At 33.3% G+C, this 26,411-nt stretch overlaps 1 protein-coding gene across 21 annotated transcripts in view; it reads right to left on the reverse strand.

The window, feature by feature from the left end:
• Positions 1-26,411, reverse strand: part of Baz2b (bromodomain adjacent to zinc finger domain 2B) — a 361,835-nt gene that overhangs the window by 26,672 nt on the left and 308,752 nt on the right. For all 21 annotated transcript variants that reach the window (XM_058584941.1, XM_046462280.2, XM_046462283.2 and 18 more), the window contains 8 exons: positions 24,931-24,996; positions 20,089-20,229; positions 18,721-18,975; positions 17,631-17,845; positions 15,005-15,079; positions 14,082-14,325; positions 5,320-5,382; positions 3,998-4,142 (listed from right to left, as the gene is read on the reverse strand). In XM_058584941.1, coding sequence (XP_058440924.1) covers positions 3,998-4,142; positions 5,320-5,382; positions 14,082-14,325; positions 15,005-15,079; positions 17,631-17,845; positions 18,721-18,975; positions 20,089-20,229; positions 24,931-24,996 — 1,204 coding nt within the window. The remainder of the gene's footprint in view (positions 1-3,997; positions 4,143-5,319; positions 5,383-14,081; positions 14,326-15,004; positions 15,080-17,630; positions 17,846-18,720; positions 18,976-20,088; positions 20,230-24,930; positions 24,997-26,411) is intronic.

Consider the following 26,411-nt stretch of genomic DNA (forward strand, 5'->3'; position numbering starts at 1 on the left):
TTACTGAAAAGTGGCACAAAACTCTCAACCAAATACTTCTACTTCAGACCTCCAGTTGAGTCCAACTAATAGCATACTGGCAGTATGCTAACTCCAGGGAAAAATAAATGAGAAGTGGATAGAACATGTAGCATTAACAAGGTCAGTGATCACAGGCTAGAACTCTAGGTGCTTCCTATGTGAAAGGTAGGCTCTTCTTGCTTCCCACCTGGATATATAATACTACACACTTTAGAAGTAACTAGGAGACATTTTGTAGTGACTCAAAACCCAAAGGGTACTGTTGAACTTTTCGGTTGTGGTCTTTAGTACCAGCATCAGAGCTTCCCTGCAGGTGTAAGGGATACAGGCTTTTATTACTTTGCACAAGGACTTTTTTTCTTGAATATGCTCCTCTGAAGCAGAGGTCTGACCATAACCAGCTATCCTGGGGGGAACAATTGAGAAGCCATGGCTCTTATCTCTTAACAAATCAGCATCAAATTTTTGGCCCAAATAGTATTATATAATTGTGTAGCTCTGGACCATTTGTTGGATATAAGGCCAAATGACTCAGGCAAGCTCTATACTTCCTAATGTGGCAACATGTTGTTTGCTTTGGAATTTGGTTATGTCTCTTTTAGCACTGTCAATGAATACTGAAAGCATTATTTAAACATACAATTGAGCTGGTATGGTGGTGTATGCCTACAGTTCCAGCTATTTAAGAGGCTGACGCAGGAGGATTGCAAGTTTGAGGTCAGCCTCGGCAACTTAGCAATACTGTCTCAAAAAATAAAAAGAGATGGGATATACCCAGTGGAAGAGTGTTTGCCTAGCATATTCTGGGTTCAATCCTTAGTACTGGGGGGTGGGGACACCCAGCTGGTTCCTGTTCCAAATGAGCTACCCCAAGGGTCAGGGGGTGGACTGAAAGGGAATAAGCCATTAGTTTTTAGCTAAAGGTCATGATCCTTTCTTTCCCCCAAGACCAGCAAGCTAGCTTAGCCACTGATGTAGTTGAAAGAGGAACAACAGAATCCTTAGTCGATGTTAGCACTGTTCCTGGGCCCTTGGTATACAGACACTGGCCCTGGTATTCATACCCCTAGCTCAGGGGTCCTCTAGTATTTCTCAGAAAAATAAAGGATTTTGTATCTTTCTTAGACTGATCTAAAATGTACAATGCTATGAAAGGCAGGGGTTCTCTCTCAGAATGGTCTTCTTGCTAGTTGAATTTGTTACTGGAGAGGGCACATCCCCTGTGGAACCACTATCAAGGCTCAGGAGATTCTGTGTGCTCTGTTAATAAACTTTGTTGTTATACATGGTATAAAGTACCATATAGAATAAAAAGTAATACAAATTAGATTATAAGATTAAATAATATAAGTAAATAGTAATAATAAGTAGAGCAATGTGCCAAAATAATGTCATTATTAATTATTTGGTTTTCTAGGAGTATACACATAGTAAAAATTAGTTCCACTTAAATAAGCTGGAAAGTTCATGGAAGGGTTAGGGTTTCAGCTATATCAAAAAAGATCAATAAAATTTAGATGGCTGAAGAAAAGGCAGATTATTGTTATAATGACCAGGATTGGCCAAGCACAGTAACACAGAGACATAGGAGGAGGAATACACGTGTTGAGCAATAGTAAGTAGGTAGATTGACCAAGCTGAATTATTTTTCATTATTGTTGTTGTTATTATTATTATTATTATTGTACTGGGGAATCAAACCAGGCAAACATTTTACCACTGAGCTATACCCAGTCCTTTTTATTTTTGAGATAGAGTCTTGTAAAATTTCATAGGCTGGCCCTGAACTTGTGATCCTTCTGCCTTGGCCTCCTGAATAGCTTGGATTAAATGCTTGTGCTACCACTCCTGGCTTGGCTTAGGTGAATTTTTATTAGAGAACAGTGCAAAGATGGTTTGAAGTCAGATTGGTACACAGACTTGGATGCTAAGTACAGATTTATTACATCATCCTATAGGCAATAGGGTGTCATTCAAGATTTTGGAGTAGGTGGTGAAAGAACATAACAGAATGAGGGAATTGTACATAGAGAAATTGAGGAGGATTGTAATAACTGAGTTATGTATTGATAAAGGACTAATATCAGTATGTTGCAAAGGGACTGATAATTTCAGTATTTTGAAAGAAAAGTTGATGTCCTAGATAACTTCAGGTTCACATGCCCAGAGAGTGATGTGGCTCTTAATCAAACTGAAGAATATTTAATGGTATGGGACAGGGCTCAGATTGGTCTTGTTTAAGAATCTCAGGTGATTCTAATCAAACCAATGTAAACAGCTACTCACTTGGGCATTTCTTTATCTGTTCTTAAGCTTTAGCAGGCTCTGCACTCCAAATGACTCACAATATTTTCATTTTTATTTAGATTTCTATACTAAAACTTTTATTAAATTTCATTACAAACAACCCTTCTTCTTGACTCTGATTTTGTTTAAGGCTTCACAATTTTTTATACTGAGGATCAAGTCATCAAATTTATCTCTGATTCCACTTTTCCTACATCACCCTCAATAATTTCTTAGAGCAATCTTCAAGATCTCTTTCTTTGTTCCTGTTTCCTCTGTTTATACTTAAGTTTAGGGTCTTCCTACTTTTCAGCCAAGCTTCTGGAATGATCTCATCACTAGCTTCTCTATCCTTTCTTATTCCAATCTAATGTGTAGGTTTGCTGCCAGGGTATTTATTTTTGTGTAGTTACCCTGCCTAAATTAGTCCTCAAAGAGGTCACATCTAGAGGCAGAGATGCCCATGTGTGCCAGAAACTACAATGAAATAATAATGGTCTTGTTGCTTGTTGAATTAAGTAGGCTAGAAAACCTTTCCCTTCCTTGAGATTTTTAAGCCCTTGCTTTTATCGTTGATGGCTCTGAGCTTTTATTCTTTAATTTACAGAATGCCCCAGTATTCACCAAAGTTGCTGGTTCTGTATTGGAAAGCAAATGTACAGGACAAAGACCTAATTAGAAAGACTAAGGTTTCCCCAAATTTATTGATCAGAACAAATCAGTTTTTGTTAGATATTGGGTTTTACACAAAATTTTCATTAAAAGGTTGATTCTCCTACTAAAAGAAAAAGCTTAAACAACCGCCTTGTTTATTATTTCTACTATAATCATCTATGTGATTACCTAATCTTTTCTCACATTGGACTATAAATGCTACATGGCATGGATTATGTTTCATATAACTTTGTGCTTCCTGCTGTGCCTACCTAGCTCACAGTGGGTACTTGAAAAATATGTTGAAAGAAGTTTATGCCTCCACATACCACCATGGGTCAATTGCCACATGACAAAATTTATAAGCATTGGCATAACACTTTTGGCCCCATCAGAATTCAGACATTTGAAAATGCCCAGACATAGAGTTCTGAAAAGTTCAATATGAGAAAGTTCACTGAGCATAAATATACAGCATACTGTGCCAGTTAATGTAGCAGAAATGAAGCCAGCAAAATAGTCTAAAGGTGTATTAGGAAAGATCAGTGGTAACACAAAAATCAAGAAAGGAAGATGTGATCACAAATTTCAAATATGAACAAGATTTTGAAATGAATGAGGATTATAATAAGGACCTTAATAGAAAGTTATCTGCAGGGGTACTGTCGGGATGAATGCTTTTTGAGAAAATTAAAGAATAAGCCTCATAATTGAAAGTTTGAAATTAGAAAAAAAAGAAATCCTAGTGCAGCATCTAAAGGTTAGGCAAGATCTGTGTCCACTAAACAAGAAACAGAATACCTTATGTTTAGTGTCAGAAAGACTGACAGAAGAAAAATCAGGGGCAAGAAGGAAATATCTATCAGTGAAAGGAGCATTATGAGTTCAAAAGGAATAGAAATCAAGATTTTACAATGTTTATTAATAAAGCACGCTTGATTATGAACGGACAAAATACACTGAAAAAGTAACAGGGTTTGAAAAAATACGGTTTCTTATTTGAGATTGTACTTTGTAACAGATTAATAGTTCCTACCTTCACCACTTTCCATGCCTTCTACAAAAATCCCCCCACACTGGGGAAGAATCCAGTATCTGCGTCTGTAACGATCCTGGCCGAACATCATCGAACGTAATGAATGAGAAGCATCGAAGAGCTTCCTTCTGTACTGACTTTGTTGCTGTTAAAAAACAGTATGTATAATTACATTATGGATGCTAAAGGCTTTAAAAATTAACAGATGGGCGACTTTAAACCTATTATGATTTTAAAGTGGATAAATTTCACTACTGGGAAAAGATAGCAAAAGGTTAAATATGACATGGTTGACTTCAATTTTAGTAACATTTATAAAGACAAATTATTTTCAGGAAAAATGGAATATTTTATTCCCCTAGATTAAAAGGATAAGTTTCATTTTGTCAGGTATCTTATAGTAGATAATGCCTTAACATGTAAAACATGATCTTATATGTGATCATTTTTTTGAGCCAAAGCAAAATGGCTCAATTCTATAGATCATTAGAGAGAGGGTAAGACCAACAATACTTATATATGTAATTGACCAAGGCTATATTTGCTTATTTTTGTATTCATGCTACACATCTAGGTGACATTTGACTAAATTTTGAGATAGATCTGTGAATTGTCATTAAAATATACAGGCATCTCAATACTCATAAAAATTCATTTTTTCTTATAAAAAGTTCATTGGAAATTTCACTAATGCTATTGAAATTTGGTTTTTAATGGCAATTATATAAATATGTACTATTTATAAATCCAATGCAAATAAAATCCAAATTTTTAAATTGTAATAATTTAAAAATTATTTTAAATTATTACAAATGTAATAATTTAAAATAAAACCTATGATGCAGAAATAATTACTATGAAACTCAACTACATTTTTTAAATATTTATTTTTTAATTGTAGTTAGACACAATACTTTTATTTTATTTATTTATTTTTATGTGGTGCTGAGGATTGAACCCAGTGCCTCACATGTGCTAGGTGAGCGCTCTACTGCCCAGCCCCTCAACTACATTTTTTGAGTAATTAATTTCAAGAAATAAAGCCATGCCTTTATTGATACTTTGTACTTATATGAAGAACTGAAGAATATAGAACCTTTTCTTCACAGATTCTGATTAGGCTCAATAACAGGCTTTTAACTTTGGCATTAATATTTTTTTACATTAATATTTTAAGGTTTAATTATGAGAATTTTTCAAGAGTTCTTCATTTTAATTACAAAAAACTTCTTTTGACTTGGTAGTAAGAAAAGCTAATCCCATTCAATATATATTTTTAAAACACTACAAAAAATGGAAATATTAATCTGCAAAGTGCTTACTTTACTCAGTTTTTCAATCTGTTTTTCTAGCTCTTCAACACTTGCTGCTTGGTCACCTTCATCCTATACATAATAAAATACAATATATCATTCATCTGCTTTTAAGATATATGTATTAAATTGGACTCCCCCAATGAATGCCTTCTATATGAAAAGTACTAGCAGAAGCCCTGAGGAAAGGATTAAGACTCAGTTCTTTTTGTCTAAGCTAATAATGTGGTAAAGAGACATAAAACATTAAACAAAGCAAAACATCAAATAGTAGGGACCTTAAGTTATCAGGAGTCATGGGAGTCTAGTGGAAATCTACACAAATAGAGGCTATATCGAAAAAGTCATGTTTTAAATAGTGACTAAAGCATGGTTAAGAACTTATGAATCAGAGAAAAAAAAGAAAACATTCCAGAAAGAGTTTGACATACTATCACATGAAAACATAAGATGGAGAAGGGGCAAGATGGGTTTAGGGTCATATTGTGCAGCATTGTAAATGCCTGGCAGTGGACAACAATATAATCCTTTGAGGGAAGTTAAACATCAGAACTGTGCTTCACAAAGATTAATTGAGACATAAAGTGTCCTGGAGCAGAGAAGGACTAAAATGGGCAAAACTAGCTAGTTAACTATCATAATGACTCAAGGAAGAGAGGGGATATAGGCCTTTCAAGGGTGTAGGGTAAGAGAAATGAAGGAAAGAATATATTATGATATTAAGGTGTTACCTAGGAGATCAGAAAAATAAGGGTACTATATTAGCCAAATAAATCATCTTTAGAGTGAAGATAAATTGTTTTGAACTTATTAAGCCTTTAGAGTAAAAATAGTACCCCAAACTTTGTATATAAATAGAAAATTTCTTTATATATGAAATTTTTCATTCTAGAAAGGGGAAATAAAACAACTACCTCCAAATTATGTTTTAGAGGGAAGCAAAGAGACTACACGGGCTTTTTTGTATGTTAGTGGTACTATTTGTTATAGATAAATTATTGAATTTTTCTAAGACTATTACCTGAACTGTAAATTGGTGATAACATTATCTGTAACATAAAATTTTTGTGAGGACTAACTAAAAACAGATCTGAAAGCAACTAACAGAAATAAGATTTTTGTGAGGGCAAATTAAGAAAAGATGTAAGTAATTAACAGGGTTATTTAACAAGAAGTGCACATCTTAGTTTAAAATCTCTCTTTCTCAGGGCTGAAGTTGTGGCTCATTGGTAGAGCACTTGCCTGGCATATGTGAGGCCCAGGGTTTGATTCTCAGCACCTCATATAAATAAAGATTGACAATTAAAAAAAATACCTAAAAAAACCTCTCTCTCTCTTTTCTTTTGTGGTGCTGGGAATTGAACTCAGGGCTTTATGCATGCTACCACTGAGCTATGCCCCCAACCCCCAAATTAGGTTTTTTTAAATATATATATTTTTAGTTGTAGATGGATACAATACCTTTATTTTGCTTATTTATTTATTTTTATGTGGTGGTGAGGATCAAACCCAGTGCCTCATATGTGCGAGGCAAGCACTCTACCACTAAGCTGCAACCCCTGCACTGCCCCCAAATTAGTTTTTTTAATATTATTATTTTTTTTTAGTTATACCTGGACACAATACCTTTATTTATTTATTTTCATGTGGTGCTGAGAATTGAACCCAGGGCCTCACACATGCTAGGTGAGTGCTTTACCATTGAGCCACAAACCCAGCCCCCAAATTAGTTTTTGATGTTCATTTTTTCCCTGATGTTCATTTTCTTTCTTTTTCTTTTTTTTTTCCTTTTCTTCTGTGGTACTGAGGATTGAACCCAAGGGCACTCTACCATCCCCAGCTCGTTTTTTAAATTTTGAGAAAGGGTTTCACTAAGTTGCCAAGGCTGGCCTCAAACTTACAATTCCCCTGCCTCATCTTCCTGAGTTGCTGGGATTACAGGCATTTGCTACTGTGCCCAGATTCATAAGCATTTTTACAAAGTTCATAAGCATTTTTACAAAAGTTCATAAGCATTTTTACAAAGTCATAGTGCCCACCAACCATTCATGAATATAATATTCATGAATATATATTTCTAGATAAGTGTGGCTACCTGCTTAATAAAAGAAAATTTTAAAAAAGTTCAATAGTTTTACCATTGTTTATTATTTATGTATTCCTTATCCAAATTTAGGGGACCAAGTTATGAAGGCATTTAGGCATATTATTTATGCTAACAGTAACATAAAATCTAATTGGGATTAAAAGAAATCTTAAAACACTGACAACAGGCTCAATGACTGTTAAATTTTGACTCTCAAATAGATATTTAAATACTGATTCTAAAGTGACCTTCTGATAAATATTTGGACTAAGATATCAAAGTAGTCATGTATTGGTCAAATTAACTAAATGTAATTGTTTTTTTCCAGTGCTGGTGATAAAACTCAGGGTCTGGTACATGCTAGGCAAGTGCTTTACCACTGACATATATCCCAGTCCACAAATGTAATTTTTAAAGATTTTTCTCATGATGAAAAAGAAAGAATACATCTACAGACGTTTTATTTAAAGATTTTTGGCTAATAATCCTTATTTAAGAGACATAAAAGAACTTGAAAGAGTAGACAGAAAAGTGGGAACAACATCAAAACTAAGAACTCAAGATCTATCCCTGTTCTGGTTTCTCAAGCAAAAAAGGCCATAATTAAATTGTATACATCATCTCTTACATGCCAGCTTCTAAGGTTAGATTTCATATAGGTCTCAACACAAATCTAACAGGGAAAAAGTCCATGTTGGAAGAAATTAAGTACATGTATGAAGACAAGAATGGTGTGACTCTAAGTTGTGTACAACCAGAGATATGAAATTGTGCTGTAAATGAATTGAAATGCATTCTGCTGTCATATATAACAAATTAGAATAAATTTTAAAAAATTTTTAAAAAAGAGTGAGAAAAAAAGGGAATCATCTTCAAGACAAAGTGCTATGATTTATGTAAGGGCAATATATATTAATTGAAAGGGATCATAGGATGTCAGTGGAAAACCTCCCTGGAATTAATCCTTTAAGGAATATAACTACTGTACTGACACTCTACCTATAACTTAATCTAGAGGCCCAAACTATTTTTATAGAACTAATATGCTCATTTTATCAATCAGGTTCATTAAGTGGTCAAAATTTTATTTACTGAAATTTGATAAGCTTCTGCCAGTTCCTTATTATCAAGTATAGCTTAAATCATTTAAGGAAATGTTAATTTGACTTCTTAGATCCCAAAATATTTATTACTTTTAAAAGTCTTGAATTGTTTTTCCACATTAATAACAAGATATATACTTGCAATTAAAATTCTGTAATATATTTAGCATTCTAATTAAACACTCATTAAAAAAATAAAATACTACCTTCAAAGACATATCTTCTCTGAGAACAAATAATGATTTTGAAATAGTCTATGTATAAAGAATATATGGCTTATAAATTCTCTGCATATAAGTAGAAGCCAGGTGAAACAAACAATTTTAGTGGGAAAACTACCCAGTAGAACCCTCTGAAATCCTAATACTGGATTGCCAAATTCATGAGTGTTGACACAAAAATAATATTATATGCTGAAAGGGATACTAATTCTGTGAAAAGATGATACATTTTAGTTAGAAATGTTTTAATTCTTGCTATGGAAACAGCTCCACTTGCTAAATGAAGCAGATTACTTACAAATGGTATCTTTTGTTTGGATAATTACATTTCAGATAACCAATTACACACCTCTCCCATTATTTGTCATAGCATGAATGTATATGATCCAATGATTTAAAAAGTACAACATATGGCTGGGTGCAGTGGCATGCCTGTAGTCTCAGCTGCCTGGAGGCGGGAGATAGAAGGATTGGTCGAGCCCAGGAGTATAAGGACTAAGCAACGCAGCAAATTTGTTTAGGAAGGAAGGAAGCAAGGAGACAACATTATGAAATAATTGATTTTAGTAATGAATCTCCATGTAGTCTCCTTTTTTAGATTGGTACTCTTTATTGTAAAGTAAAATTCATTGCAATGAATTCTTGGATATGACACCAAAAGAATAATAAAAGCAAAAATAAATAAGTAGGATCACATAATTTAAAAGCTCTGGATTGTAAAAGAAACAACTAAAAAACAAAGCTAAAAAAGCAACTAACAGAGTGAAAGAAAATATATGCAAATCATGTATCTAATAAGTAGTTAATATCCAAAAAATACAAGGAACTCCTAATAATTCAATAGTAAAACAAACAAACAAAACAGACAACCTGATGAAAAAAATGAGCAAAGGATCTGAACAGACATTTCTCAAATATATACAAATAAATAATAAACAGGTATATGAAAAGATGTTCAACATTACTTATCATCAGAGAAATGTATATCAAAATCACAATGAGATATCATCACATATGTGTTAGAATGTCTATTATTAAAAAAGAAGTATTGGTAGCATTATGGAGAAATTGGAACACTTCTGCACTATTGGAGAGAATATAAAATGGTATAACCACTATGGAAAACAATATGGAGGTTCCTCAAAAAATTAAGAAGTAGAACTATTTGCAATATGATTGCATAATCCCACTTGTGAATATTTATCCATAAGAACTGAAATCAGGATCTCCAAGAGATATTTGTACTCTCACATATTGCAGCCTTATTCTTAATAGGTAAAAGGTGGAAGCAACCCAAGTGTCTACTGACAAATGAATGGATAATCAAAATATGGTATATACATACAATGAAATATTATCCTGACTTACAAAATTAATCCTGCCATATGACACATAACATGAATGGATACTGAAGATATACTAACTGAATTAAGCAGTCACAGAAAGTTAAATTCTAGATGATTCCAATCATATGAGGTATCTAAAATATTCAAACTCACAGAAACAGAGAATAGAATGGTGACTGTCAGAGGATGGTTAGGATGGAAAAACAGAGGATGTTACTATTCAACTGGTATAAAGTTTCAGTTATTCAATATAAACAAGTTCTAGAGAGATGCTGTAAAACATACCTATGGTCAACAATACTGTATTGTACACTAAAATTTTTATTAAGAGGGTAGTTCTCAAAATTTAAAAAAGGAGAAAAGTAAAATTCACTCTAGGGATTTTTATCATTCTGATTTAAGATACTATATTGGGGAGGAAGAATATATGAAAACATTTTGCATTTACGCTATTTTTACTGAAGAAAGAATTGCACAACACAATCTTGTAACTTCTTCTACATTATCCATATTTAGTCATAAATTGATTTCGTAACTTATCATTGGTCTCAACTAGATATTATTTTCACATATTCCATCAATAAATTCATCCCTCTAAACCTTCTTCCTTTATTCTCTAGCAGGACTGAGTTGAAGCAAGAAAGGCAAAGAGTTCTTTCTAGATTCATTTAGCTAAATACTCTGGCATTGAGGAATGAGAGCATGATTTGCTGAACATTGACTTCTGAGTGTCATTCTGCAGCCTTTTCATTATTCTTAGCATTTCTTTCTGGTAAAAGGTGAACTTCAATTTTTTATGCATATATGTTTTCCTGGCTTTCCCTAAATACACACAGTATACATATATCTTTATGACATTGCCTTTTCCTCTTTGGCCCACCCTTCAAAGGTAGCTTCTTCACTATGACTAAAACTTCTCCAGTATCTTTAGAACCCTATACTATTAATTCTTCTCTTAAATCTTCATTTCCCTCTCCTCATTTTACTGATTCTTTCCCTTCAACCAAAAAAGTCATCTCAAGGTGTTTCACTCCTGAAAATTCCTTGGCTTTATGTCATCCTCAAGGAACTACCTTTTTTTTTTTTTTTTTTTTTTTTTTTAATTTCTGAGGCATACTGCTTGAGACAGTCATCTTCACTTTCTAATGTTATTAACCAATTATTAGCCTGTTGTCAGGTCTTGCTGTTTTCATGAAATTGTGCTGGCATTTGTTACTAATGACCTCTGTGTTGCTAAATCCAATGAAATAGTCCTCACACTAGATTCCTGTTGTCTTAATATGATTTATCACTCTCTTCTTTCTCAAATGCTTAATTTTCTTGATTTCTATTATTATTACATGTATAGAAAAGACTAACATAGTAGGCCTGATTGCTATCCTTTGAAGGGCCTGTTTAGAAAATTGGTCCTTTGGATGGCAAATAAGAGCTTAGAATTTGGGAGGCTTCCCCCACTCCAACAGATAAGATAGACTTACTGTACCTAAACTATTTGTGCTAACAATATGGTTTATACTGAACCTGCATTTCTTTGAGTTGAGAATTTGAGCACATGCTGTTTAAAGGATATGTACATGACTGGCCCCCAATCAAAAAACCCAGGCACTGAGTCTCTAATAAGTTTCTTTTGTGAATAATAGTCTATATACATTGTTGTTGCTGGGGGAAGGAAGCCCATCCTGTGTGACTTCAATGAGAGGAAATTCTTGGAAGCTTGCACTGGTTTCCTCTGGACTTCACCCCATATGTTCTTTGTTGATCTTGCTTTATTTCCTTTTGCTGCGATAATTCATAGCCCTAAGTTCAAGTATATGCTAATTCTGTGAATTATCCTAGTGAATTATTGAACCTGGAGGTGCTCTTGGGACCTTGAATCTCTTACAGAAATTTCCAACCTTTCTGACTATTCCTTTTTGGAACAAGAAGCCCTGTGGGCTGCTGTTAAATACTGACATACATACCCTATGGTTCCAACCTCAGCCCACTATTCTATTCACTAAACTTATCCGACTATGCAAACTCTTTTACCTTCTGGTTTTAAACTATTGCTCATGTGCTAATAACATCCCAGTCCATATTCCAAGGCTGAACTTCTCTTCAGGCTTCAGGTTTCTAAAGGCAATTGACTGTTGAATTCTATACAGGTTTTTTAATCTCCCCATGTCCAAAATAAACCTATTATCATTTCCTCTCTTCAGTTATCTGGTCCCTTAAGATGCCTACCTCCAATTATCTATTTAGTCTCTACTCTCCCAAGCAAGATAGTTGCAAATAAATTTTACTCCTCTGTCAACCTACATAGGCCATCTTCATATTCTCATCCTTCTTCCTAAATGTTTACTGAATCCTCATGCCAACTATCAATACTCTAGTTTCAGACCCTTTGCAACTCACCTATTACAATATCTCATGATTGATTTTTGCTTCTCTGACATTGCTCTTGCTTATTTTTAACTCCTACAAAGCTGCCAGAGTGAGCCATTTAAAAATCAAATCTGACCATTCTGTCATTTCCTGTTTATTTATACAGCTTTCCTGGGCTCCAATCACTTTAAAAGCATAAAATCCTAGTTCTTTGTTCTTGGTGTGAGACTGTCCAGAAACTGAAGCACTTGGAATTCCCCTTACGCAAGTGGTTTCCTGCTTCTGTACTCATGCTATTCCCCTGGGCCAAGGATATTCTCTAGATTTCCCTGCAGGTTAATATCCATCCTAGTTTGTGAGCCTCACCTAATGGGTCCAGAAACCCTTTGTAGGAGTTTATTTCTCAGAAAGTCTAAATGCCCTTCCTGTATACCTGCCTAGCACATTGTAAATACCCTTTCTATTAAGTCAATTCACACACTACACTTTCTTTTTGAAAATCTTCCTCAGTAAGACTGAATGAAGAATTTGGAATTTGGGAGGTAGTTTCAAAATAGGTTCTATTTATAACAAGAACAAACTGATAGAAAACATGATTACATGACTTCTCTGAATGAATTTTCAGTGCTTTATTCATTTTGATAAAAATTACCTGGAACTACAAAAATAATAATTGGTGTTTGAAAAATTACATCATCTTCACTAAACCTGATAATACTTTTATTTATGTATTTTGGTGCTAGGGATCGAACCCAGGATGCTTTACTACTGAGCCACATCCTCATTCTTCTTTCTTTATTTTTTTAGACAGTTAAGTTTCTGAGGGTCTTGCTAAGATACTGATCCTTGCTAAGATCCTTCTGTGATCCTTCAGCTTTCTGAGTTGCTAGGATTTTAGGTGTGTGCCACCACACCAGGCTTAATTTTTTTAAATATTTGAGACAGGGTCTCACTAAGTTGATCAGGCTGGCCTCAAACTTATGATTCTCCTGCCTCATCCTCCTTATTCTCTGGGATCACAGGTGTGTACCATGTATAGCCTGACAATACTTTCAAAGGCATGATGTCTGTGCATTACAAATGTAACATAGTACGTTGACAGAATTAAAGAGCAAAATAAAAAATAAAAAATTGTTTTAGGGAAAAAATTTATTAAAAAAGAATTAAAGAGCATATGTAAAATTAAGAATCCACATAGCTCTTTGTAGATTCCTCAAGTAACTACATTTAGGATCTACTTAACAATGAGAATACATTCTGAGAAATGCATCATTAGGTGTCTTTGTTGTGTGAACATCACGAAATATGCTCGAGTAAAATGACTATGATGGCTGTTTTATATATGTTATATACAGTCAGCCATTGATGGAAATGTAATTATGCAGCACATGACTGTATATACAAAGAAAAACTATTTCATTCATTCAGTCTAAGTTGCTTTCTATATATAGGCATGCTATATACCATATACTTAACTGTCACAAAAAAAACTTATGAGATAAACATCATAATATTCATTTTCAGATGAGAAAACTGAGGCAAATAAAAGTGAAAACTATACTCAAATCAAAATCCATTTGACTCCAAATTCTATTATTTTCAATATACTATGTAGTTCATAAATCTTAAAAATTAACCTAAACTTGATTACCTCATCTTCACAGGTATCAGTCTTCTTTCCTTTTTTATCATCTTTATCTTCTTCATCCTCATCATCCTCATCAGCTTGGTCATCACTATCATCATCATCATCATCATCAAAATCACTGTCTCCTCCCTTCCTTCTTCGCTTGCGTCCCGGAGTAGGTGTACCCAAAGGATGTTGCTCTTCTCCAAGATCAATGCCACCTGAAGTGTCTCTTTTGCCTGTTTTCTTAGCATGAATTATTCTGAGCCTTTAAATTTATCAGAAAATCATATCGCATAAAAAGCTACTTTCTATACCTTTTAAAGAGTGTAATATGAGTTTTAAGCAAAAATACCTTATGGCACTTCTCTAAAGCAATATACTACTAGCAAAATAAATTAGAATTAGGAAATTTAAGAAATATGTTTCCTAAAGTACAGTCTATATTAATTTTCAAGAGTTGTTTTCATATTTTGGCAATGAGAACACATTTATAACAAGTATGAAAGCTGAAAAGAGTAATTCAAACAATGACTAAGTGATAATTCTGATCCCTATACCATGTGACTGAAAAAATTTCAATTCAAATTACTACAAAGAAACTACCCCTTAACAATGAAGTTGACTACTTTTATCATGATATTTCCTGACAAGAAGATAACAAAGTTTCAATGTTGAATAAGTTTGGTTACACACTAAAAAAGCAAAGTTTAGTTAGAAAAAAGGGGGCCATTTCAAATAGGTTCTAATAAGAACAACCTGACAGCAACAACCATCTTAGAAAGCATGATTACATGACTTCTCTGAAAGTAAAAGAGAAACTGACTTATTTACATAAACTCAATGAATCTCTAGTCCATTGTAAATTCTGCCCACATGCCTTCTACATTAATCATTGTATTTCCTTTAGAAAAAGTAAAGCAAGTAGATTAATAAAACGGACTTACTTGCGGAGTTTACCTTCTACTACCCACTTATCTCTCCTTAAGTTTGACATATAGTCAATGTTCTTGTCAATTTCACTGCCAATACAAAAGTTAAAAGATATAAATTAATCCATTTATGCAATATATTAATTTACTATGCAAATTAATATATTTTGATGAGGAAAAATGATACAATTGATTTTGTGTGTATACATGTATGTATATGTATACATTTATAAATGTATGTACATTTATGTTGAGAAAAGAGAATTTCTTCAGTAGTGGATCTGACGTTAGTATTAGAAAATTCAGTATGGTTTCTACTTTAAGCCAAGAAAGGAATTATCTACCAGTTTCCTTATAAAGACATTTGGTTTTCCAAATAATTAATATGTGATCATTTCCAAAATCAAAGCAGGAAATCAACACACATGGAGGGCTTGGAGTGTGGTTCAGTGGTAGAGCAATTTCCTAGGATGTGTGAGGCCCTGGGTTAAATCCCTAGCACCACAAAAACAAAATAAAAACCACCGGAACACATATGGATAAGGCACATATGTACCTATGTACAGATAATATCTGAATGTATGTATGGAAATATTCAAATGGAAACTAAGAATATTATGATAGCTGGTGATAAGTGAAAAATGGTGCTTTTCCTCTTTTAAGGTAGAAACCATCAGTACAAAGTTTATATTGAAATTGTGTGTGTGTATGTAAGTGTTTTACAAAGTGAAACTCAGTATTATAATTTGTTATCATGTCCATGCTTAGTGAAATTACTCTTTCATCATACTATAAAACTTATTGTCACACTCTTTTAAATAGTGACAAAAAGTAGCAAAAGTAAAGGAAATATTAATATAGCATTACTACTAAAATATGTACAAAGAACTTAAAATGTCCAGCAAAGGTAGAAATGCATGGCTCTGAATATTCCGATTGAACCTTTTCTCTAAACAGGTAAAAGAGTAAAATTATTGAAGTCTGTAAAGTGGTTAACACTAAGAACAAGATGAACATGGATTTATTCACAAATCTTGAAATGCTAGAGTATTAATATTTCATTAGTAAGAAGTATGACAGTGCAAGACTGACTTGGACATTTTTGGGGGGATACTGGGGATTCAACTTAGGGAGCTTAACCACTGAAGTATATCACAAACCATTTTTATTTTATTTATTTTATTTTTTTTGAGACAGGTTCTCATTATGGAGATTCCTTGGAAAGCTGGGAATGGAATCACCATTTGACCCAGCTATTCCCCTTCTTGGACTATTCCCTAAAGACCTTAAAAGAGCGTACTATAGGGATACTGCTACAACGATGTTCATAGCAGCACAATTCACAATAGCTAGACTGTGGAACCAACATAGATGAATGGATAAAAAAAACGTGGCATTTATACACAATGGAGTATTACTCTGCACTAAAAAATGACAAAATCATGGAATTTGCAGGGAAATGGATGGCACTAGAGCAGATTATGCTAAGTGAAGCTAGCCAATCCCTAAAAAACAAATGCCAAATGTCATCTTTGATATAAGGAGAGCAACTAAGAACAGAATAGGGAGGAAGACCATGAAATTAAGATCACCATTAAACAGGGATGAGAGGGGGGAGGGAAAGAGAGAGAAGGGAAATTGCATGGTAAAGGAAGGAGACCCTCACTGTTATACAAAATTACATATAAGAGGAAGTGAGGGGAAAGGGGGAAAAAAAACAAGAGAGAGAAATGAATTACAGTAGATGGGGTAGAAAGAGAAGATGGGAGGGGAGGGGAGGGGAGGGGAGGGGGGATAGTAGAGGATAGGAAGGACAGCAGAATACAACAGACACTAGTATGGCAGTATGTAAAAAAGTGGATGTGTAACCGATGTGAATCTGCAATATGTATACCGGGTAAAAATGGGAGTTCATAATCTGTTTGAATCAAATGTATGAAATATGATATGTCAAGAGCTTTGTAATGTTTTGAACAACTAATAATAAAAAAATAAAATAAAAAAAAGGAGAAAAAAAAAGGCTCATTTAGTTGCTGAGGCTGGCTGTTATTCTCCTGCCTCAGACTCCTGAATTGCTGGATTATAGGCAGTACTGCTGTACCCAGCTTTTACTTTTAAATGAGATTAAGTACTTTTGAAAAAAGTGTAAATTAATATAGTGACAATAATCTAAGGCTTATTAGCATACAACCAAATAATAAGGGGCTAGATAATTCTATTTTGTACTAAAGAAAATCAGGTAGTCATCTGTTCTCAAAGATGTCAAGGAAAGAAAAATTCTGAATTCCTGCATGGGTGCTAGACTGGCACTATAGCAGAATAAAATATAAAAAACTGACAGTATATAAATAATTAACAAAATTATTAAGCAAAATAGGTGACAAAGAGAATGAGTTTCACACATATATATACACACACACATATATATGTGTAGAATGATCTAATTTTTTACCAATAGACTACAAAGAAATATACTAAAACATTATTAGTGGTCATCTCTGAATGGTGAGATTGTGTAATTTTAATTTTCTTGGTGCTGGTATGTAACTTAAATTTTCTATAAGCATTTGCACTCTGTTGTAATTAGACAAATTCAAACAGAAAAAAAAAAATCACCAGAGAAGCCTGGCCATATGCTTACCTCACTACACTCTTGCTGCATGCCAGTTCATTGATCAGGAAAGCAAGGATTGAGGCTTTCTGTGCTGGAGTGTGAGCCTGAAAAGCTTTGGTCTTCAGACTTTCAGTGAGCTCAGTTTGCCCACAGTGGGCTTCCATAAAAATCTGCAAAATCTCGGACACATTGTCTCTATTCACACCAACATTCAGCAAATGCTCTCCAAGAGCTGTTTTAGCCTATAAAAATTTGGCGTTTTTATCAGTACTTATCATAACAATTTCTAACATAAAAACAGTATGATTAAAAATACTGATTTATATGTTCTAGATATTACTGACAAATAATACACTAGGGCAGAAGTTAGCAGAAGTTTTAAGACATATCTATCAAAGTTTCTTTTACTATAGTTAACTGTCTGAACCTTTTCTCAGGCTTTACCTAGACATTTTATCAGTAATGGCAGGGTGGGGAGGTTCAAAAGTATTATTATTGTTTTCTAGCTTTACAGTGTCATAGGATTTATTGCTTGGTATACTGAATAAAGAGAGGTTTGAAACAAGTACATCTGGAAGCTCCACTCTTTACAATATTATCTAAAGCAAAGCTAACCGGGAATGTATATCTTAATGAGGATTAAGATAAATTTGAAATTATTGAGTATTCACTAAGCAACACAGAGTCTTAATGTGCTGGTCTCAAGTGCCCTGATAAGCCTGACAGTTATAGTAATTGAGTGAGATAAAGAAAAATTTCAGAAGGCATACAAGAGTTCTAATTGCTTTGTGAATTATGAATTCTGTTTGTGACAAATACCATTTGGGTATTTCCTTAAATCAGCTTGGTCTTTGCCTAAAACGTAGAGGTAAAAAGAGTAATTGAGAATGGGCTACATACCTTAAGCTTTATAACCAGGTTTACACTAATGCAAACCTACATTTAACTTTGAGAGACATTATGTGAAAATAATTAGATCAGTCTATGCAATCTTCTGTTAATATGTTAGCGTTAGCTACAAATGTACTAATACTATAACTGTTTTTAAAAAATTTATGTAAATATAAATATATATGTATATATATATACATGCATAGCCACACACATTTTTTTTTACCTTGTATCCTGTAATTAGACCTGGATCACATACAGCAGCTGAGAGGAGCCTCACAAGCAAGTCTTGTACTTCACCCATGCTGTCCCCTATATTTAGTAATCCCTCTTGAAGAACACTCAGGTTTGGAACATCAATATTCACATCAAAGCCCAAAACTTTACCAAAGTTTCGTAAGAACTGTACCACCATGAGACAGTCTGAAAATGTACTTCCAGAGAGAACAAGTCCTGGAATACGAGGCAACTCTGGCAAAGGCTGAAAATAAAATAAATAAATAAATAGAATTTAAAATAACTTGAACTTAAAAAGTTATGTTCTATCGTCTGAAGTAAAATATGTTGTTATCTTTCTTAATCTGTACTAGTTTTCCCTTTGGATGGTAAATTTCCTGGGAGCTTTTCTGCAATCCTCATGGTATTAAGCAGTAAAACACAAGTAACCATCAATATGAACTTAAATCTCTGAGAAAGAGATTAATTTCAATTAACTTACATGCTGAGATGAATTACTGATGTAATTTACTAGAAGTACCATCTTCTTAACTATATGCAAAACAAAATTGATTTCTACTCAAAAGTATATCACATGTTGGTAGCCAAAAGTATTTTGTTTTTTCTAAATTTCTGCTTTTATGTGTCATAGCAATAGTACTTGTTTGTTAAGCAATATATAAGAGAAAACACGTGAGGTACTGCGGTTGGACTATTTCTTGGCTTTCAAGATGATAAACAATATGGATTCTAATAAACTATGGCTTGAATACAAATTGCTATGTATTAGCTGTATTATATTTGGCAAGTTCCTTAACCTCTCTGTGTATCAGTTTTCTCATCTGTAAATAGAGATAAATATTAGCTCAATGTGACAGTGTTGAGGATTAGATGAAACCATAGATTTCAAAGAATTTACATAAGCAGTTAGTGTAGTAACTGGCACATAGTCAACAAGCTCAACAAAGTTTAGCTACCATCACTAAAGCACCACCAGAGGTTATAAATTATAAATCCTAATTTACTTAAATGTCTATGGGGCATAGGGAAAAGACAGATCTTTCCATGCCTTAATACCTGGAAAGGACCAACAGAAACATGAAAATACTATTTGCTTCTATGATTCTTTTTTGGTGATTTTTGCAATGTTTCTACTTAAATTTAAAAAGTTTGCAGCACTCCACATATATATTAAGAACTGTCACTATCAGCACAGAAATGCCAGAAGTTTACTGGTAGCTATCCAGAAAAGGCAAATTGAACTACACTTAGAAATCTACTGCTCTAGATAAAAACTAAAGGCTTTCATAATGGCAGCTCTGACAAAGGAATCAGATGAGAAAACTGGAAAGATTAAAATTATTAATGAAATTGTTACCTTTTGATCTGCTAAGCACATATCTTCATTAGGCTTCTTTAGTTCCTTGGCCATTTCTAATTCTAATCTTCGTTGCTCTAGTTTACGTTCTTTATTTAATCTTTTCTCATCACGTTTTTCTTGCTTCAACCGTTCTTTTTCCTTAAAAAGAAAATCATGCACAAAAATTTATCTTAGCCATTATAAATGATTGGAAAAAAACTCCAGTTAAAACTTTAAAGTGATTAAAGTGTTATTATTTCCATGAACAAAATTCTCTTGGGAAGTTTAGGAATAAAATTTGGACAACATAGAAATAATGACTTATTTTGCTTTTCATTATTTTCACCCAAAACCATGTCTCAGAAATTAAAAATAAAAAGGGCTGTGGAAGTAGCTCAGTGGTAGACTACCCCTGGATTTAATCCCCAGGTGGACACACACACACACACACACACACAGAGTTTAAGAGTATATTCTAGATTTATCCTAAATAATAACAAATTAGTATGTTTCATCACAGTTTTATTTCTTCTTCCCCTCTGAAAACTAATCTTAAAAGAAAAAATTATGAATCCTATGATTAAAGAAACTCAAAAGGTACTTCTTACTTAGGTATAATTAAAAAAAAAAGAAAATAAAATGTTTTCTCTGATGTCCAGATGCTAATTCACTATTAGCAGGGAGGGAGGGAGTACGGGGGTAGAAAGGATACAATAAATCAGACATTATTACCCTATGTGCATATATGATTACATGATTCTACATCATTTACAACTAGAAGAATGAGCAGTTATACTCCATTTATGTATGATGTTTCAAAATAGTCTACTGTCATATATAATTAATTAGATCAAATAAAAAATAAAATAAACTCTGTGACTTATCATATTTTCTTAAAACCCACCAAAGTATTACATAAAAAAATTCCGTACTTACTTAAAATTAACTATCTTTAGGGAAGTTAATATTATATACATTGTCTCCTAAATCAAAATCAAAATTTTTCATTTGTGAGATAATTATAGATTTTAATAAACGTAAATTAATAGTGCTTTCCAAAAATCCTTATCAAATAACATTTACATTCTGTTGAAAAGTTAACATACATTTGTTTTTAAAGGCACTTGAATTTTAAAATAGAGGGAAGTAAAGGGAGGGAAGGGAGTATGGGGGTAGTGTAAGTACTGTTTTAGTACATTTATTGTATCTCTAACATTTCCTTTTTTGTTTAGTCTATTTTTCTTTCTTCACAGTCTAATAATTAAAGGAATTTAAAATTTTAGAATCAACAGTTACACATAAATCATTTAGAATTCTGAACTGTCCTTGCCTAAGTTTCCTAAGGTCTTCAGTTGATAGTAAAGTTTGTTCTTTTCATTAATAATAGGAAAAAAATTACAAGTCTGGGATTACTATTAGGTAGTAACAGGTGGCAGAACACGAAGCCAAAATATGCCCATTATTGACAGAGGAGAAATGATTGGGTTGTGAGTAGTCTTAATCATGGGTAAAAAACCATTAGTTTGGAATAAAAATAAGACAAAAATTATGAATATAGTATAAGGGGCAAACTGAAAGAGGTAAAATAAAAGAGCAGGCAGAGTTCAGAGCATTTGCATTGCTATGCCATGGTGAAGAGTTGGTACTTTAATACAATTATAATTAGGAATCCAGATAGAGAACCTTTTTTAAAATCACTGGCTACTCTGTGGAGAATATATGGAGTTTGAGGAAGGCAACAATAAAAGCAAGGAAACTAGGCTCTTTTATTAAAATTTAAACTAATATTTATGCACATATTTTCCTTATTTTAATTTAATATTTTATCATGGTTGCCATTTCCTTTCAAAATTACTTATATTTGATGTGGGCGGCCCTATTTAGCACCTATATTGCTCCAATGCAGGTGGGTTATTTTTCCTTTGCCGCCCCTCACTTGGGCTTTAACAGATTCTTAAAATATCTATTTTTTCTTCTTTTCACTTTTTTATTGGTATATTATAGTTGTACATAATGATGAGATTTGTTGTTACATATTTGTACATGTACACAATATAACAACATAATTTGGCCAATATCACTCCCCAGAAGTTACCTGCTCCCCTTCTTCTACCCCACAGTCCCTTTCTTGTACTGATACCTTATTTGTTTGTTTGTTTGGGTACTGGGGATAGAACTCAGGGCTTCACTCATGCTAGGCAAGCACTCTACCACTGAGCTATATCCTCAGCACTCTCCCTTCGATTTTCATGAGATCTCCTCCGCCATTTCTTTTCCTTTTTCCTCTCTAGCTTCCAAATATGAGAGAAAACATACAGCTCTTGACCTTCTGAGTTTAGCTTATTTCACTTAATATAATGGTTTCAAGTTCCATACATTGTCCTACAATTGAAATATTTAATTTTTCTTTATGGCTGGATACAACTCCAATGTATATACGTGCCAAATTTTCTTTATCCATCCATCTATTGATGGACACCTAGTCTGGTTCCATAGTTTGATTATTGTAAATTGTGCTGTTATAAATATGGGTATGCATATATCACAGTATGATGACTTTAATAGAATATCTAATTTTAATTAGTTTTGCTTATGCTGTAGCTGCCACCCTCCACTCAACCCAGATCTTACCCACCTCTCTGCAGCAGCTTTTCCTACTTTATCCCCAGGTCACAGAGTGTAAATATGAAAAAACCAATGGAAAAGGTCATGTCCTCTGAGTCTTTTGAGTGCCTCTTTCATAAAGGTATTTACTGCCTCAGATGATCTTATTCTTTCTATTTTCTTCTACCAAACAACAGTAGCCTGGAGATAATGCTCTAAGTTATTTTTATTATAATGTCTTTCTTACTTAGCTTTCCTCTCAACTAGGAAAACCCAGAATGACAAGAAATAAGTCTTCTTACTCCTTATTGTAAAAAAGAAATAGAGAAAGAGGAGGAGGAGGATTAGGAAGAGGAAGAGGAAAAGGAGGAGGACTTCTTATTCCTTCTGGTAAAAAAAGGAAATAGGAAATAAGAAGGGAGGAGGGAGGAAAGGAAGGAAGGAGTGAGGAGGAGGAGAATAGAGGCAGGGAAGAATTTACACACGTCCCCAACCAAGAATTTATCTCTTAAGGGATTTTCCAGGTCGTTTTCTTGAGCTACTAATTACTTATTCAGTTCCATCTCCAGACTGAAGGAAATTAGGTTGAGCATTCAGGATTTTAATTAATTTCATTCCCTATTTTTCCTACCATGGCACTGCTTCCAGAAGGGAATAAAAAGAGCAGCGATAACTTTCTCTTTTCCTGGACATCATTTTCAGATTATGGTTACAATTCTATGCATAGATGCATAGATTTCATTCTTATGTTAGGTGTAGAGGGACTGGATAATCAACAAATTAGGGAAAAAAAGACATAAGGAAAAATGTCCGAGCATAAATATTAGGAAAGTAACAGAAAGTGACTGCTGGAGAAAATTTAGAAGTAATCTCTGGTAGTGATTCCCACCCTGGCTATGCATCTTTCTAGGTCCACTGTACAAAGCAAATACAAATATAGTAACTAACTGTAAGTATATTATGTGTCAGGCACTGTTCTAAGAACTTTATACCTATACTAAGACAGATTCATACCCATGTGTATATCATAACAATTCCTATGAGTTAGGAATTATTACTGTATACATTTTGCAGATTAAATAAGTCATGAAAAGTTTAAATAACTTGGATGAGATCATATAGCTAGAAAATACTGAAATCAGAATCTAAATTCAGGTAATCTGACTACCCTGTCCAGGTTCTAAAACAATACATATAATATTGTGTCTACATACCAAAAATCTATCTTAAAAATATGTGCCAGAACTTGAGATGAAAATAATAAAACATAGGGCTCTCAATTCTAGATAAAACAGTATTGTTTTCCTTAATTGTGTGAATGTATGTATGTAGGTATGTGAGTATGTATGTATACCAGTGCTGAGAACTGAATTTAGGGCCTCACGCACACTAGACAAGCATTCTACCACTAAGTGACATCCTCAGTGTAATTATCATTTATTAAATATTTATCTCACTTGATGATCCCACAACCCTAAAAGGTAGGTATCATTATTTCAATTTTAAAGAAAAAGTCTGAAAAGGAAAGGCAAATTGGTGTCAAAATTAGCATGGGAATTTGAGTTTTTCAACCTCCAAAATCCTGGTTATAATGGCCATACACCTTTCTCTATTCAACAGTTCTAATGCAGAATGCTTTCCTTTGTAACATATTATTTTAATGTTTAACAGATTTCTATTAAATTCCAGTACATTTGTTTTGACATACTAAATAATTGTCTTTTTCTGAATTATTTTTCTGACATAAAGAATAATTCTGATGGCAGAAGTCCATCAGAATTAGAATTATTGGAGTTTAAATTAGCACAGACAAAATTGCCTAGGCATGCTGTAATATTAATTTTGTGACATTCTGGTTACATTAATAAGTAGCTACTTATATCCAAACTAATACCATTCAACACATAAATAATTAAAATCTCAGCCAGAAAAATTAACACATACATTGGAACCCTTTCTATTCTTTTTAAACACTGAATTATAGTGTTACTATATTTAACCTTCAGTTTGTTTATGAAAGCCAGTAAATCAGGACAAACTCATACTCTGAAAAAAATTTATGTTTGGAAGAGCTAATGCTTTGGGAAAAAATATTAATTTATAAAGTAATGTTTTATACCTTTATTTTTGTGTATTTCGTTTTGGTTTTTTTTTAAATGTGGTGTTGGGGATCAAACCCAGTGCCTAATGCATGCTCTACCACTGAGCCACAACCCCAACTCCAATAAGGTAATTTTTTTAGAAACATACACTTACTTCTGCTTTTTTACGAGCTTCCATAGCTTTCATAAGCATCATATGTTGTCGTCTTCGCTCACGTTCCTATTAGGCCAAATAAAATTAGAAAACTAACTCAACCATAGTTAATAGTTTGATTTTCAAATGGAAAACAACAACAAAACAACAACAACAAAAACAAAAACAAAAAAAAACAACTCAGTATAGCATGTTTAGCATTTATAGACAAGTCACAGTAAATACTAAATATAAGACAAGAATGGCCAGTCTGTGCATGTTTTAGTTCAGGTTTAGAAAGCAAATACAAGAACAATCAAAAGCAAAAAGGTAAAGCAATGAACATGGAGACAGTGTAAACAGAAGCATACAAGATTTACTTATGGTCAGTTGTGATGCTCCTTCAAAAGCTGGCAGAACAAAAAGCATAATGGTTGGCTGGAACAGGTCAGTTACCTTACATCTGCTATTAGAAAAACCACAAATACTTACTATAGCCAATTGAACTAAAGGTTGTATTGTTCTTAAAATTTTTAGATCAGGCAGAAATTGATCTATAATCACTTTCATGTAATGATTTTAGAATTGGTTTTATTCCATGTATAAAATCACTTTAATGATTTAATAATCACCAACAAATTAGAAAGGGTTTTTTAAAAGCTTTTATAACAATTTATAAAACTAAACTAGTATTAGTTCATACACAAACACAAATAAAATGGGATATTCTATTTACTGATGTCTGCCACTTGATGCACTGTTTAAAACCAGAAAGATGCACCATGGGCTAATAAGTATAATCTAAAATGTACAGTGCTTACCTAAGGTAAGCACTAGCTTAATTTGATAATGTCATTTTATTTTAAATTAAAAAAATCACAGATGAATGATAGCTAATTGATTTTTTTTTTCTTTGCAGCACTGGGAATTGAACCCAGAGGTACATCCCAGCCATTTAATTTTTTTTTTTTTAAATTTTGAGACAGGGTCTCGCTGAGTTGCTGAGGCTGGCCTCAAACTTGGCAGTTCTCCTGCCTCAAACTCCTGAGTTATTGGGATTATAGGTGTGTGTCAACTGCACCTGCTCTACTTGATTTTTTAGTTTAAATATATTTGTAAACATATTAGTATAAATATTTAATATTCTCTCATCAAACAAACTCAAAATTTCCATTGCACTCAATGGTAGTTTTGCATCTAGAATGATGGGAGAATACAGGTTACAACTGTCTCTAACTGTACAGTGATCCAACTTTCCCTGTGACATCAGTAATGTATATTTTTAGAGAGAGCCTTACTTAAGACTTATGCAATTCAATGAAAAATCTTGGAGATGTATCATACTTCTTTATAGACAGACAAGCAGATGTATGCAATGCACTGTGCTGTAAAGCCATGCAGCAGTATGTAATATGACAGCAGCCAGTGCTACACTTTATGCATTGCTATGACAACCATATCACAACCAAATCACAATGCGGTGTTAGATGTACAAAAATAAA

The sequence above is a fragment of the Marmota monax genome, unplaced genomic scaffold, assembly GCF_021218885.2.
Source record: "Marmota monax isolate L192 unplaced genomic scaffold, Marmota_monax_Labrador192_F-V1.1 WCK01_AAM20220418_F8-fsc00129, whole genome shotgun sequence".
Classification (NCBI taxonomy): Eukaryota; Metazoa; Chordata; class Mammalia; order Rodentia; family Sciuridae; genus Marmota; species Marmota monax.